General features: G+C 41.9%; 1 protein-coding gene across 3 annotated transcripts in view; it reads right to left on the bottom strand.

Annotated features, from left to right (window-relative positions):
- Noc3 (Nucleolar complex protein 3) overlaps positions 1–13,917 on the bottom strand; it is a 396,047-nt gene extending 382,130 nt beyond the window's left edge. Inside the window, exon 1 of one of the 3 annotated variants that reach the window (XM_089595796.1) lies at positions 13,756–13,917. In XM_089595796.1, the coding sequence (XP_089451922.1) occupies positions 13,756–13,814 (59 nt within the window). In that variant the 5' untranslated portion in view covers positions 13,815–13,917. Of the gene's footprint in view, positions 1–13,605 lie in introns of all 3 variants that reach the window. The other 2 variants (XM_089595797.1, XM_089595798.1) reach the window with 2 other exon arrangements.
- Between the last annotated feature and the right edge of the window lie 2,091 nt (positions 13,918–16,008).

Below are 16,008 nucleotides of genomic sequence, written 5' to 3'. Positions count from 1 at the left end.
GAAAACCAAATGTAATTGATTCTCGATGGGTTCTAAAAAGGAAAGAAGATAACTCTAGAAACATAAAATACAAAGCCAGGTTAGTAATTCATGGATTTAAAGACAGAAATCAATATGATTTGTGGGAAACTTACGCCCCAGTATCTCGACTGGCTATAATCTGAGTCTTATTGGCAGTTATAAACAAATATGATTTGGAAACACGACAGCTTGATGCAAAGACTACTTTCCTGAATGATATATTACATGACGAGATATATATGGAAATACCAGACGGTATTCCTTGTGCCCAAGAGTTAAGAAAAACCAAAGTTTGCAAATTGGAAAGATCTCTGTACAGACTTAAAATTAGTCTCAAACGTTAGTATGAAAGATTTTCAGAGACAGCTACTAAAAAATAGGACTCCTAGAACACCTAAGTAAACCTTGCCTATTCATATGGAAATGTGATGACAAGTTTTTAGTTTTGATTTTGTATGTGGATGACATGATAATGGCCAGCAACGATGTTAAAAAGCTTACTAAAGTGAGCGATAAGCTTGAAGCCGAATTCGAAATAACCGGTCTAGGGGAAGCAAATAACTTCCTAGGAATACAAATCGACAGAGACAGAGTGAATCGAACTATTCGACTAAGACAGGGAACTTACACAAATAAAATACTGCAGAGATTTGGTTTAGATAATGCACGACAGTGCAAAACACCTATGGAGACGAGACAAGTCATTAATTCACAGCGAAGAGAAAGAGAAGAATTTGGAAACAAAGAAGACCGAAAAGCGGACAAACCAGAAGATTTCCCATATCGGGAAGCAGTTGGCAGTTTGCTGTATCTAGCAAACACTGTTCGACCCGACATCTCCTATGCAGTGAATGTATTAAGTAGACATCCGATCAATCCCACAGAAGAAGACAGACAAATGGTTAAGAGAGTTTTCCGTTACCTCAATGGTACTAGAAAGAAAGAACTGACACTTGAAGTAACACAGAAATCATAACTGCTTATTCTGACAAAAGCTTCACAGATTGCAAAGATTCACACACGACAAGCGGATACGTCACAAAGCTAGTTGGCGACTCTGTGTCTTGGAGAACACAGAAACAAACATATGTTACGTTGTCGACTTGCCAAGCTGAATATATCGCTATGAGCGAGGCATGTCAAGAACTGATGGCTCTAAGAAACACTTTGACAGCTGTGTTAAATACTACATTTTATCCAATGACTGTGTAGTGCGATAATAAAGCGGCCGAAGCAAACGCTAAGTCTTATGGTGGAACTAAACTCAGACACATAGCGTCAGTGCATTATGTAAAAAACTGTGCTAAATATGGGTTTATAGAAATCAAATGGATCACCTCTAAAGATCAGATTGCCGACATTTTTACGAAAGCTTTACCAATTGAACTACATGAGAAATTGACTGAAAAACTGCTAAATGACCGATAACATTATACGACAGTAAATCCAGCTCTATCTTTCAAATCTAACCTTTATTGTTTAAATCTGTTTTAGGTAACAATCGTTAAAGAAGCTTCGGAAGACTGCGAGAAAAAGACCGTCGCGTTCACTAGATGTATATTTCCTTTTGTTTATTTTTTTTTTAAGGAACTGCGTTAAATAATTCCTGCTAATATTAAAATTGAAGTACAAGGTAATGGTAAGACAAGCAGTCAAACACAACTTGAGATTCGCGTTCCGTGAAACTGAAGGGAGTGTTCGATGTAAAGTTTTCACAGAGCACCACCTGTGTTAATTTATGTAGTCATTAAGTACATAACTGATGCTGCACATCGGTCTACACGACAGTTCAATACGAGCTACTAGCCTGTACATACGACAGTTGATTACGACGGTAAGATTCTTGTATCAAGACAGCAAGGCTGAGTTTAAATAAATCTAGTTTTGTATTCTATTAAAATTTACAGTGTAGTTTGTGTGATTTTTTGTACCCCTGCACAACATAATATTTATGTAGTCTCTCGCAGTGAAAGTAATTATGCTAACATGCTTACACTTTATTTTATTTTACTTATAGAAAGATGAAAAAAAAAATGAACATTTAATAGTATTAATAATATAGAATATGCAAAGTTGTAAGAAATGTAACGGAAGCCCTCCAAACCGGAAAGGGGCGGACTATGAAATAAATAAAAAAATAAAAAATAAATATTCAAACTTTTATTGATTGACTGTAATATAATTTCAATTTTTAATTTAATTTCTCAATTTGTCTTCATTTCTTTCATTTTTGGTTTGTTTAAAACTATGTATGTGTCGTCAACATTTTCTTTCAGATGCATTAAAGTAAATATTGTCACTTTGATACTTCTTGTTAACAAGTCCATTCCATAATTTTATGAAACTAAAATAACTGTTAAGGATTTGAACATAATTTGTGCATTTTGAAACTCCTGAGAAATTATGAACATCCTATTTACGACAGAAAAAAAACGAAAGCAGAAGTCTAAATTAGAGTACAGTCATCAGCACTCGTCTACTGCTATTTACTAATAGTTGAAATTTCAATCAGTAAATAAATTTGATAAAAAAATAGAAGATAGTTTTGTAAAAACTTAAAAATTTTTTTGCAAATCTTCAATAAGGTGTGCTACTGCTTTTCAATTTTACACTGCCAGAAGAATGATAATGAATAAAACAGTTCGATTAATAAGTGTTTAAAATTATTCGGCAAAATTCTAAGACAAAACATTTTTTCAAATACCGTAGTTCTTCATTTTAAAAAAATACTTAATTATTTTTTAGGGTAAGGATTGTAATAAAGCTATTTTCATGCTGTTGGTTAATAAGAAAGTTCAATAATTTATATTAAATGCAGGGGAAGCATCGTAATATTTCTAACAATGATACCATCGGATAAGTGCAAGAGTCTTTTCAGAGTAAAAGTCAAGAAAGAGCCTCTTCAGATTTTCGGGTAGAAAAGTCTTTTTAAACTAAAAAAAAAAAAAGCCTTTCTATGCAGAGGTACACTAAGGTGTAGTAAGCCAGTATCAATCGGTACAACAAGAAAGACCGAGCCTGACGAGTTTAGTGTTAAGCCCAACGAAGTGTTGCTCAAGATTATTCACCGATATTTTGGAGTTTTTCTTTGCGCCTCACCTAGCTCATCTGTTGGCCATGTACCTCTGAACAAATCCACACGTTTATTCTATACTAAAGATCGGAACGAAAAGTTCCATAAAAAGACATAAAGCCTTTTGAACCAATTTTTTTACTTCTGTTTAAAGTGGTTGTTGACGACGAAACGAAGAAGACAGGAACAAATCAAACAAAGGAGAAAACAGGAATAAAATAATGTTGGCTTTATTTCCATAAAGTACAAAAGGGGCTAAACGCCGACACCTACCTAATCTCTCTGCGATTCACACAATACTGCCTGTTCCACTCGCACGCCGCGAGCTCCCTCGTCGCACCGCCGCGACCCTATACTCACACTCTCTCTCTCTTTCTCATACGGTTACACCTATAGGTACATAAATGTTCTCCTGAGTGTCGGCGCCAGCTTTTAAATATACGCATACACTTGAAATACGCATAATGCGAACAACCGACTGTGATCAGTGTTGGTATCTGAAATTATCATTTATTTATTGATTGTTTATACTGCTGAGGCAGAGCACCTATCGCCTGAACGGCGTAGGTCGTCCTTGACGTTCCTACCCAGATGTTTTAATCCTCATCAAAGTCAAGCCACTTTAGGGCACGGGATTACATAATTACACTTTGGTTGGCTTGACAGCAAGTAACGACTTTACGATACTCTGATAGCGGCCCTCCGCCTCAACATTTACGCAAATGCTCGCCCTATTCAGCCCCGCCACTGGTCCCTAGTCGCTTGTTCGCGAACAGATAATTTTGCGGTCCGCTCACTCTCCGAACAGGGTTCCTGTTCGTAACACTCCCCACCGTACAAGAAGCGCCGCTCCCGCTTTCTTGTACCCTACTTCTGCATAGCACAATCAGCTTGTGTACAGCTCGTTCGTACTCGCTATCGCCCGACTTAATCTTCGCAGCTCGCACGACCCCATCTCGCCCCGCAAAGGTTTCCACTACGGTACCTCTGCGCCACAGGTTACGCGGTGCCTGCGAGCTCACAATAAGCACAACGTCACCACGCTCAATTGGCTCGGTGGTTTGAAGCCACTTATTCCGCGCCTGCAATGTTCGCGCATATTCCTCTATCCAGCGCCGCCAAAACAGATCCGATAGGATGCGCGCTCGCTCGTAGTCTTTTCTAGTACACGGGTGGGGTGTTTTGTAAACCGCGAAATCGACGGCTCCTGACGACGTGCCAATCAAAAAATGGTTCGGAGTCAGCGCCTCCGCATCCCCGGGGTCCACGGATACATGGGTGAGTGGTCTCGAGTTGATCGTGTGCTCCGCTTCAGTGAGAACTGTACGTAGAACTTCGCCGGAGGGAGCCTGGTCTTTAAGCACTGCGTGCAGCGCGGATTTGGTGGAACGGACGAGCCGCTCCCATGCGCCTCCCATGTGGGGAGCGTCCGGGGGGTTAAAATGCCACTGCAAACCATTTGCCAACGCGTAACGCTTTATCCGGTCTTTGTTTACCTTGGCTACATCCGATTGAAGTTCCGTACATGCTCCACGGAAGTTAGTGCCGTTATCGCTATACAATACCGCGGGGCAGCCTCGACGCGCTGCCATTCGCTGAAGCGCCATTATCGCCGAGCTCGTTGACAAATCGTACGCGATTTCGATGTGCACCGCTCGCGTCGTAAGGCACGTGAACAATACTCCCCACCGTTTCACGTTACTGCGTCCAACTTTGACCGTCAGAGGGCCAAAATAGTCCACCCCGCAATGCGAGAACGGGCGCTGTCGGTACGCTAAGCGACCTTCCGGTAAATCGCTCATTATCGGTGGCTTGGGCTGCCCTCGCCGCAACTTACACGTCAAACACTGACTACAGATAGCCTTCAATCCAGCTCTCACTCCTACGACGAAGTACCGTTGGAGCACTTCATTGATCACGGTCTCGTGGTTGGCGTGCAAGTAGCGTCGGTGAAACTCGCGTATGATGTCCCTCACGATCGGATGCTTGGCGTCCAAGGCTATCGGGGTGTGGTTGAATTCAGTGTCTTGAAGCCGCGTCACTCGTCCCCGGATGCGCAACAGACCACGAGCGTCGATGAACGGGGCGTATCGCGCTAGCTTACTATCCCGCGGCAATTTCATTTTTCGCTCTATCGCTGCAAGCTCTCGCGCAAAACTATCCGCTTGCGCGACCCGCCAGACATACTCTTCCGCTAATCGACGCTCGCGCCCGGGATCCATGATCGGCGCTCGCCTTGCCCATTTTAAGTACACCCGTCGAGTTCTTTGCGCTGCAATGACTCGTCCTTCCCAACCTAACAGTCGCGCTATTAGAGGAGTATACGGTTGAACGGCCGGCACGGCGGCGACCCGTTCGACTCGCCTCTCCGTGGCCTCCAACATTTGTCTTTCCGCATTTGTCAGCGTTCGATCTGACGGCCACTTGGCCTCGGATAATTTTAAAAACTCCGGGCCGTTAAACCATTTTTTTTCATCGAGCTCGCCCATCGGATTCCCTCGTGTAGCAAGATCGGCCGGGTTTCGTTTGGACGGAACCCACCTCCAAGTTGCATCCGCGGTAAGCTCGGAGATTTCCCCTAAGCGGTGGGCGACGAAAACCTGTCGGACGCGAGGGTCTCGGTGGATCCAATGAATCACCGTGCGCGAGTCGGACCATAATATAGGGCGTGAACACGGAATTTCGATTTCAGCCTGGACCGTTTTCATCAAGCGCGACGCTAGCAGTGCCGCTTGCAGCTCTAACCGAGGAAGAGAAATCTCTTTGTCCGGCGCAACTCGAGATTTTGCCATGATTAGAGCGACGTGCACCCGTCCGTCCGTTGTTTCGCATCGTAAATAAACGCACGCTGCATACGCTCGTAGACTTGCGTCTCCGAACGCGTGCAGCTGCGCGTCCCTGACCTTCGCCCCTTTCGGGGTGATACACCGCGCGATGCGCAACGTTCCTAACCCTTTGACCACTCCGAGCCATGCCAGCCATTCTTCGTGTTCCTCGTCCCGCAAAGTCGCGTCCCACCCGATTCCAGTGCGCCAGATAGCTTGCAATATAAGCTTTGATTTGAGCGTATACGGTCCGAGCAAACCCAACGGGTCGTATATTGACATCATAATACGCAAGTACTCGCGCTTCGTGGGTCGCGCCTGCCCCGTTAACAACTTCTTCGGTACACAGTTCAACCCCAGCGCGAAACTTAAAGAGTCATTCGCGGGCTCCCATTTCATCCCTAGCACGCGTTCGATCTCCTTGTCGCACAGTGTCGCGGACTGCTCTCGCGCTCTCACTGTCGCCTCTTGCGCCTCTGGGACACGCAAGTCTGCATTACACGCCCAGCCGTGCATGTCGAAATCCGCACTCCGGTTTATCATCGCGACGTCACGGGCTAAGGTCTGTAGCTCTTTAAGTGTCGGCCGGCTCACGAGATAATCATCGACATAGGAATTTACAACGATGCTACGCGCTGCCTCGGAGTGACTTGACGCGAATCGTTGAGCATTAGCGTTTTTTACGTACTGCGCGCTACATGGAGAAGACTTCGCGCCGAATGTTAGTCGTGTCATTTCATAAGTTTGCGGGTATTTCTCTCGGTTTGACCCGCGCCAGACGAATCTTACCGCGCCGCGGTCCTCCGGACGCAATCGCACTCTGAGGAACATGTCCTTTATATCGGATTTGCAGGCTACGGCGTATTGGCGAAAGCGTATTAACACGCCAGGGAGGGACTGCAGAAGATCAGGACCCGCATCGAGTTGATCGTTCAAACTCAGTCCCTCCGTCTTGGCTGCCGCGTCAAAGACTAGTCTCACTCTCCCAGGCTTTGACGCGTTAGTGACGCCGAAGTGGGGGAGGTACCAAACTCTCGCGGGAACTTTCTCGTCTTTTACTTCGCGTACATACCCTTGGCCGACGAGACGGTGCATTTCCTCGTAGTACAAGCGTGCATAATCAGCGTCGCGATCTAATCGTCGCTCGACGTTATACAGCCGCTTCAGCGCCGTTGAGCGACTGTCGGCGCTAGGGATTGTGTCGCTACGCCACAGCAGCCCGGTTTCCCAACCCGTTTTCAACGGTCGGCTCGTCTGCTGCAACGTTTCGATCGCGCGCACTTGTGCTGGATTGACTCGCTCTACTTCGCGTACTCCCAGACTTTCTAACCGAAAAAATTCACGCACTGCATGGTTAAGCGCGCCGTCGTTCCTTTCGCACACCTCGCAACGCTCACACACACTCGCCACTAACGCCTGCTCGCGCTCGCTCTTTCGGCTGTTGTTACGTGCGTCGCCGCGCGTTTGACCATGCACTACCCATCCCAATTGCGTCAAACCAGCGGCAATTCCCAACTTCGGTATTCGGCGCGTCTCCCGGCTCAGCAGCAAGTCCCAATTGTCTTGGCCAATCAAAATCGTCGGCGTCGCGTTCTCGTAAGGTTGGACAAATACGCCTACTTCGATGCTTACTCGTCGGACCAGCTCACGTGGTAACGTCTGCGTCGGTAAGGTGATCGATGCTACCGCCAACGCGTCTGTTATTGGCAACTTATCATCCCCGCCCTCTATGGTAAATGATACGCGCCGGCACGAGGTAGCCTCATCAACACTTCTTTTCACCCCCTGAATGTGTATGATTTCGCGCTTTCCGTGCAACCCGATCCTCCTTGCCATCTCTTCGGTGATCATGGTTACTGTGGACCCGTCATCTAAGAATGCATACGTATCGATTGCGCGTGAAGGTCCTTCAACTGTCACGGGTAATATCTTTAATAGAGCGTACGGACGTGCTAGTCACAACGTCGACAGCACGTTCTCCGGCTTGACCCGCTGCACGTTCGTCTGCGCCTTCGACCGTCCCCCGTCTGCTTGTTTGCCCTTGACACGGTGCAACAACGTGTGGTGCGGACCCGCACAATGGATGCACTGAGCTGCTTTGCATGCCCCCTGCAGGTGCCCCCCTCCCAAGCACTTATAGCATCGCCCCGTTCGTTTCGCCAACAACCATCGCCGCCCGATAGACTCACGTGCAAATTCGAGGCAATCCGCCATGTTGTGGTTGTCACGCTGGCATACAGGACACGCGGGAGATTTCTCGGGGAGATTAGCGTTGTCTTCCTCATCGGAGCGTACGGTCGCCATTACTCGCTGTTGTCGGGGTGCTCGGGGGGGTTTTCCCTCGCTGGCATTCCGTGGTTCGGTGGGCCGAAGGTAAAACAATCCGCCTGATACCGCCATTTCCGCTTCGCGATGTAAGAATTCCGCTAGCCGCTCGAGTTCGGTTTTTTCGCTCGGGTGTTCGGCAACATACCGATTATACGAGTATTGTAACACCGTTGGTAACTTTTCTCCTACGCTTCTGACGAGATCAGGGCTGTACAAGTGGCCTTTCAAGTTCAGGCTGTCAAAGGCCGCAACCGCATTGCATAAGCTCGACGCGAACTGAGGAAGGGTAACTTTGCCACTTGCTAAAGGCGGTAGATCATACAGGTCTTGCGTGATTTTAGCCGCGATTACATGCACGTTCCCGTAATGGAGGGCAAGCGTTTTCATCACGACGTCCGCGCCTCGCCCAGTCGCGAGCAGCCCGCTAACGACTTTTCTCGCCTCTCCTTGCACTGATGTGAATAAACGCGCGACGTTCTCTGAGTCAGTAAAGCCTGCCGCTGCAGTGCTCGATTCGTACATTTGTTTGAAATGCCGCCACTCTAAGGCATTTCCAGAAAACACAGGCAACGACTTCGCGTCGGTCAATCGCGTCAACAATCGCGATTCATTTTCCGCGCTCGAACGGTCTTGCAGCACGCGCAAGGTCGCTTCGTACACGCCGGTCAGTTGCTCGAACAACTTTTGGTTACCTGCTTCAGCCCCTTGGGCGAGGCGTGTTGACTCGGCGGCTGGCCGGTCTCCACGGACCTGGCGCTGGCGGACCTCCTCGAAGTCATCGTCCGCGTCGCTGACCTCGTTGCCTCGACCATCGAAGTCGCGTAGCGGGTCTCCCCGTTCCTGCAGCAGTCGTTGCAGCTTGTCTGCGATCGTTGTCGGACGCTTGGCAGGCAAGATGGCGTCACCTGGCGTGCCTCCCGCGTTCTCCTGGTTATCCAACCGCCTTTTCATGTCGTCGTTGTTCGATTTTATACTACTTAATTATCCCGTGTAGTCCCGGGTTTCGGCACCATTTGTTGACGACGAAACGAAGAAGACAGGAACAAATCAAACAAAGGAGAAAACAGGAATAAAATAATGTTGGCTTTATTTCCATAAAGTACAAAAGGGGCTAAACGCCGACACCTACCTAATCTCTCTGCGATTCACACAATACTGCCTGTTCCACTCGCACGCCGCGAGCTCCCTCGTCGCACCGCCGCGACCCTATACTCACACTCTCTCTCTCTTTCTCATACGGTTACACCTATAGGTACATAAATGTTCTCCTGAGTGTCGGCGCCAGCTTTTAAATATACGCATACACTTGAAATACGCATAATGCGAACAACCGACTGTGATCAGTGTTGGTATCTGAAATTATCATTTATTTATTGATTGTTTATACTGCTGAGGCAGAGCACCTATCGCCTGAACGGCGTAGGTCGTCCTTGACGTTCCTACCCAGATGTTTTAATCCTCATCAAAGTCAAGCCACTTTAGGGCACGGGATTACATAATTACACTTTGGTTGGCTTGACAGCAAGTAACGACTTTACGATACTCTGATAGCGGCCCTCCGCCTCAACATTTACGCAAATGCTCGCCCTATTCAGCCCCGCCACTGGTCCCTAGTCGCTTGTTCGCGAACAGATAATTTTGCGGTCCGCTCACTCTCCGAACAGGGTTCCTGTTCGTAACAGTGGTAATGTATATATTTTTATAGATCAATTACTGAAGCATTAGTTAACAACAATATCGTCAATTACTAGATATCACGGGGTGCTTATTGGCCAATGATTTAACTAATCAAGCAATAATTAATAACACAAGCGCCAATTACCAGGTTCCGTGGACTGCTTACTGACCAATAATTACATTAATAAGGTAGCCAGTAAGTACCCCGTGTTATTTGGTGATAAGCGCTTCTGTTATCAACTAATGCGTTGTTAATCATTAAGATGCTCAGTAAGCACCCCATTATATGAAGTGATTTACGATAATGTTATGATTTAACGCTTTATTTATTGATATGTATATATTCATAAATGTAGTACAAACTTAAAATCGGAGTAATAAAAATTAAAGGCTCTTTCTTATATTTAGTTTGAAAAAACTCATTTATGCCTATTACTCTGAAAAGACTCTATATTATGCTAACCTCACAAACTATTCAGAGTCAAAAATTGTGAGAACTAAAAAAAGTTTTTTACTACGAATTCATATATTACTAAAAAACCAGCCCAGGGTCTATTAATGCTCGCAAGAACTTCCATTAAGTGTTGAAATAGTATCAATAAAAACATTTGTAATGCAAAATCTTTAAAAGATCTACAATTTTTTGAAAATATCAACCAATTATTTAGCCTAGTTTCCCACGTGTTTTCTTAAAACCGTGAAGTATTCAAACTAGTTTCCTATATTTATAAGCCTACAATGTACGATAAACTAATAAAGCTATGATTCTCGAAAATTAACAAATAGAACTATTAAAAAGAATTTTAAGATTTCAAAGTTAGCTACTAGTCATGAGAGTTTCGTTAGCTGTTTATTAAAAGCGACCTGTGTAACCTGGTTGAAGATATCGATAATACGACAATGTTACTATAACAAACAAAATAAAGTTAGCTGCCTTGCGATGTATGGCTAGAGGTGTTTTTTGATGGTTTATTTTATCAACTACAAACAATCATTGTGTGTTGCAAAAAATGTAAAATTAATGAAGTGACTGCGAGGGTTGAAAGTGCAATTTAAATTGTAAAATTTCAACATTTTTTTTAGTATTGATCAATAAAAATATATATACAGTGCCACCTTCAAAACAGAGAAAAAAAAATTTTGTTAACTGAATATGATTTACGCGCTGTGAAAAAATTTAGGTAACTATTTCTATAAAATTGTAATAACAAATTATTGTAGGTGAAAAGGTTAATTGTTTATACATAATATACATTTTTTTATAGATACTCCGAGTTACAAATGGTTGAAACTAGTATGTATTAAATGAAAAAAGCTCTATTCAGTCTCTGAGAGACTCTTTAATATAAAATACGCACTGTTCATAAATATTAAGGGATCTGCTTCAATGTTTGTACATATATGTAGTACGAATTTTATCAATGTAATAACAGCAAGGTATTAATTAAGAATGTAGATAGAAGGTATATGTATGTAAATAAATATAAACGTATAATTGGATGTAAGTTGAACTTTACTAGTAATAATCATATTTGATATAAACGTAATAACAGTATGAGTTTTCACTTGCCTCCGGTTTTTTTCTGTCATATATAGGATGTTGATAATTTATTTGAAGATTAAAAATGCATAAATTATGTTTAAATCCCTAAAAGTTATTTTAGTATTATGAAATTATAGAATAGCCTTGCTACTAAGAAGTATCAAGGTAACAATATTTATTTTGATGAATCCGAAAAAGAGCGTTGACACATATACATTTTTAAACGAAACATACATAGAAGTAATGAAAACAAATTGATGCATTGAATTAAAAAAAAAAAGAAAAAATCTGCCACGATGTGGATTTAAACCCTAGATGGCAAAACGAACCACAATTCGGCATTGGCATTATCCAAGCTATCCAAAGGAAACATGAATTTTCTTTCAAAGTCACATACATTCATGGATATCCTTCGGAGCTTGTCCTACAGTTCACAGCAGTCAGGATGTGTAAAATTAATAAATTAGTGCTTAAAGCTGTAATGTACTGAAAACCTTAAAAAATACTTGAAGCTATATATTTTATAAAAACATTAATGGACTTCAGAATGTTAAAAGTACGGGAAAATGAAAAAATAATGTATTGGAATCAAAAGTCTGCATATAATCATGAGCATTTAGTTCCACAATTTAATTGAATAAGATTAATGGACAACATTGCAACAAGAGCGAGAGCAAGTCAGTTAAAAAAACATAGCATATAAGTACTCGGTTGCAGTCAGAAGAGAAAAACCCGTGTCGTCACTTGCTTTGGCTGTGCGCTCAGCTGTATAGCTATAGTCGACATTTCCACTCCTCTCCTTGTAGGCGCACATTCGGTATACCCCTTCCACCTTCCACGCGTCTCCAAAATATGCGCTTATGTGAACTTTTCCACGCGAATCGACTCCTCTCCTCGTGGGCGTCTACCCTTACCATGCTTCTCAAAAAAAAAAAAAAAAAAAAAAAAATTTGCACCTGGTTTGGCGCTTGGCTAAGATGGAGCACTCGAACCAGTGGAAAAAAGTGGGCACAGTCCATAGCATTGCAGTCAGCAATCTTCCTACTAATCTCTGTTTTTTACCGAAAACGTCACTTAGGTTGTGTTGCACAGGAATCGTAGTCTTGACAAAATAATTACAAATGCGATCTATGCAAAAAGCTCATTAGTCTTAGCTTAATTTAATTTCTCGTCACCAAAAAGTTCGCATATCTTTTCCTCGTACGCGAAAATTCATCAAGTGCTTGCATGAAAGTATAAGCCGAGTGTATGTTAAGGAATGGGGGTTTGTGTATATTAAAACGTTGTTCGCGTGTTAGCTTCCTAGACAGACTTTCAAAATTATTTGAGTGTTAAAAAATGGTTTCATTATAGTTTCATGTTTTTCAAATTAAGTCACGCGAATGTAATTAACCTACTCTATCATTCACAAAAATTAAATCTAAGTTTCTGTATCATTTACCTTAACTATGTTGGGAAATCATATTTCGCATTTTTTACATACTCACACGAGCATGTAATAAACAAGATTAAATTGATAGGAGACTCATATAAGACCAGTTTTCTAAAAATTTAACATTCAATTTATACGAGATGAGGTATGAGGTAAAATGTAGATGCTAAAACAATTTTCTTAAAAGCAAGTTAAACAACATAAAAATGATAATTCTGACTTATTAGGCAGATTCCATTTGTTGAAAAAGAAAAAGAGTGCACAATTAAGAAATAAGATTAAAGGTAAATGATACAAGTGTATATGATGGAAAAAAATTGGTGGAGCTATGAGAATGAAAAATACAAATTTTAATAAATAAGAACTTCTCTGAATTATTGCATCCATGAATAGTGCAATTATCGTGGGTTGCAAATGTAGATGAGCACACATAACCATACCCACGCGATTTCGTAACTATTACATTACTAGGATGCAAGAAAAGTACATTGTGCTCAGCTTAGATAGAAAATTTGCGACTCTACTAGGCCATATTAAAGACTTGATAATGACTTATTTCACCTATATTGAAAAAAAAGTGTATAACAGCTTTTAGACAGCCATTGATAAGTGAACTTGTCTACATAGGTAAATAATAGATGAAAATGGACTAGAGACGCTAAGCGTTAATGTGAGTTATTTATAAATAAACAGAATCATACAAAACCTCACGTCCACGTGTAGCAATGAAATTAGTGAAAAAATTTTACGTTTCGCTTGAGTTGCAGCACAATAACTTATGTTAAGAACTTTTTTTTTCAATCATTCAGTACTAACTACTTCATTTAACATCTAGACGAGAAGATTAACACTGTACCCTTGTTTATTATTTACTTGCACGCAATAAGGCCTCTTACACGATACGAAAGTACCCATTGACTTATAAAAAGTATAGACTGCTCGTTTTTATTACTGGAGCCGTACCTAACAACTTTATTTTGCTTTGCACTCTTTGCAGGATTGCAGGCCTATGTTATAACATAGGCCCGATGTACTAAATAAAAGTTACATGGTACGGCCCCAGAGGGTCGAGGTCGAGGGACTCGAGGGGCAGTGCGGCGGACATAGACATAAAAAGTACAGACTAGTAGACTTGTGAAAATGGCGCCCGTAAATATTAAATATTAATATTTTGCACCCATTCAGGGCTTAAACGATTCCTCCTTACTTGCGGATTTATCCTCCACTTGAATTTTTATTTGCGGATCAATAGTTTGCGAGATATTTGCAAAATAAAAAGTCGAAAATGGGCGCGGCGCTGAAGTATAAAAAACTTTGTTTTAAGTGCTAAATTGGGTTAAAATCCAATTCTACCTGTACAATTCGATTCCTCCTCATTTGCGGATTACGGAGGTATATAAATTAATGTAATTAAATGTCACAAAGTTTGTAAATAATGAATTTAATTATTGAGTGAGAGAATCTAGTAACTTTTGTCTAGTGACTTTTGGTCCAGTGCACCGTTCCTGTTGTTCGGTACATGTCGTTTCCTCCGTACAGCGGGTTCTACAAAATATTTATTAGAATAGAAAACTTTAGTAGGTATTAATCTATTAATTATTAGTTATTAGTTATTCAGCCTTTGAATAAATACACACACACAAACACATTTTTCGATGACTATGCAATCTAGAGTAAACCCATTTAATAAACATTTTTTAAAATTGAGTACTTTAAAATTTATTACTGGGGCTGTGTTTGCATAGGCTCCGTTTGTAGTATGTTAAGGTCACGTGATCATTTATGATAAGTGCGAGTGAGACGGTGACATCATGCTGTCTCCCTCGCACTTATGATAAATGATCACGTGACCTTAACAGACTTAATAACAAACAGAGCCTTAGGCGAACACAGCCTGTGTCACTTTTATCCGTTTCCACTGGTCGGTAACTTGATCTTTAATTCGCCTGATTGATCATTGTTTTCTGAAACTTGTCCAAACAAAATTATGACTTGTGTGCTTACTTAGCTGTGGCTTGTATTGTTATGATAGCTGTACTGCTACTTTTTAGTTGTGTTGTTATTTGTTTCTTGAATAACAACAAATATTAAAATTTCGCGCGTAATGAATAAATATTAGTCCACAGTGTTTGCCACAATAGATTCCAGATATTAGATTCTCAAGATGAAAAATCTGTATCTATTGACAAATAATATTTTCTTTGAGTTTCAAGTATGTAATGTATGTGTGTGTGTGTGTGTATTGACTCAAAAGCTGAATAACTTATAACTAATAATTAATAGATTAATACCTACTAAAGTTTTCTATTCTGATAAATATTTTGTAAAACCCGCAGTACGGAGGAAACGACATGTACCGAACAACAGGAACGGTGCACTGGACCAAAAGTCACTAGACAAAAGTTACTAGATTCTCTCACTCAATAATTAAATTCATTATTTACAAACTTTGTGACATTTAATTACATTAATTTATATACCTCCGTAATCCGCAAATGAGGAGGAATCGAATTGTACAGGTAGAATTGGATTTTAACCCAATTTAGCACTTAAAACAAAGTTTTTTATATTTCAGCGCCGCGCCCATTTTCGACTTTTTATTGTGCAAATATCTCGCAAACTATTGATCCGCAAATAAAAATTCAAGTGGAGGATAAATCCGCAAGTAAGGAGGAATTGTTTAAGCCCTGAATAGGTGCAAAATATTAATATTTAATATTTACGGGCGCCAACTTCACAAGTCTCAGACTAGTCGTTCTTATGTACGGCACTGAAGCACAAATAGAAAGGCACACAACATTGACCGTGGGTATCTGTCTCTCTTGCACGCTGCCAAAGGTAAGAGTGTGCAAAAGAGACAAATACCCCCGTTCGATGTGGCGTCTCCTTCTACTTGTGCTTCAGTGCCGAACACGAGAATGAGCAGTCTTTATTTCTTATATGTCTATGGCGGCATATAGTCACCATTTATAGCACATGTCAGTGGCGGTCAATTAAAGATTGTAAATAACATTTCACATCACACCGTTCTACAATGCCATTCTACAACTGCGGTTTGGCTGCACTGCACAAGGCTCGCACTCTCATGAGACCAGAGAGCTATGACTGG

Source organism: Copidosoma floridanum, unplaced genomic scaffold, assembly GCF_036245765.1.
Source record: "Copidosoma floridanum isolate Cflo_tuat_1 unplaced genomic scaffold, Cflo_Japanese_pri ptg000028l, whole genome shotgun sequence".
NCBI lineage: Eukaryota > Metazoa > Arthropoda > Insecta > Hymenoptera > Encyrtidae > Copidosoma > Copidosoma floridanum.
This window is presented reverse-complemented; position numbering and strand designations above follow the sequence as displayed.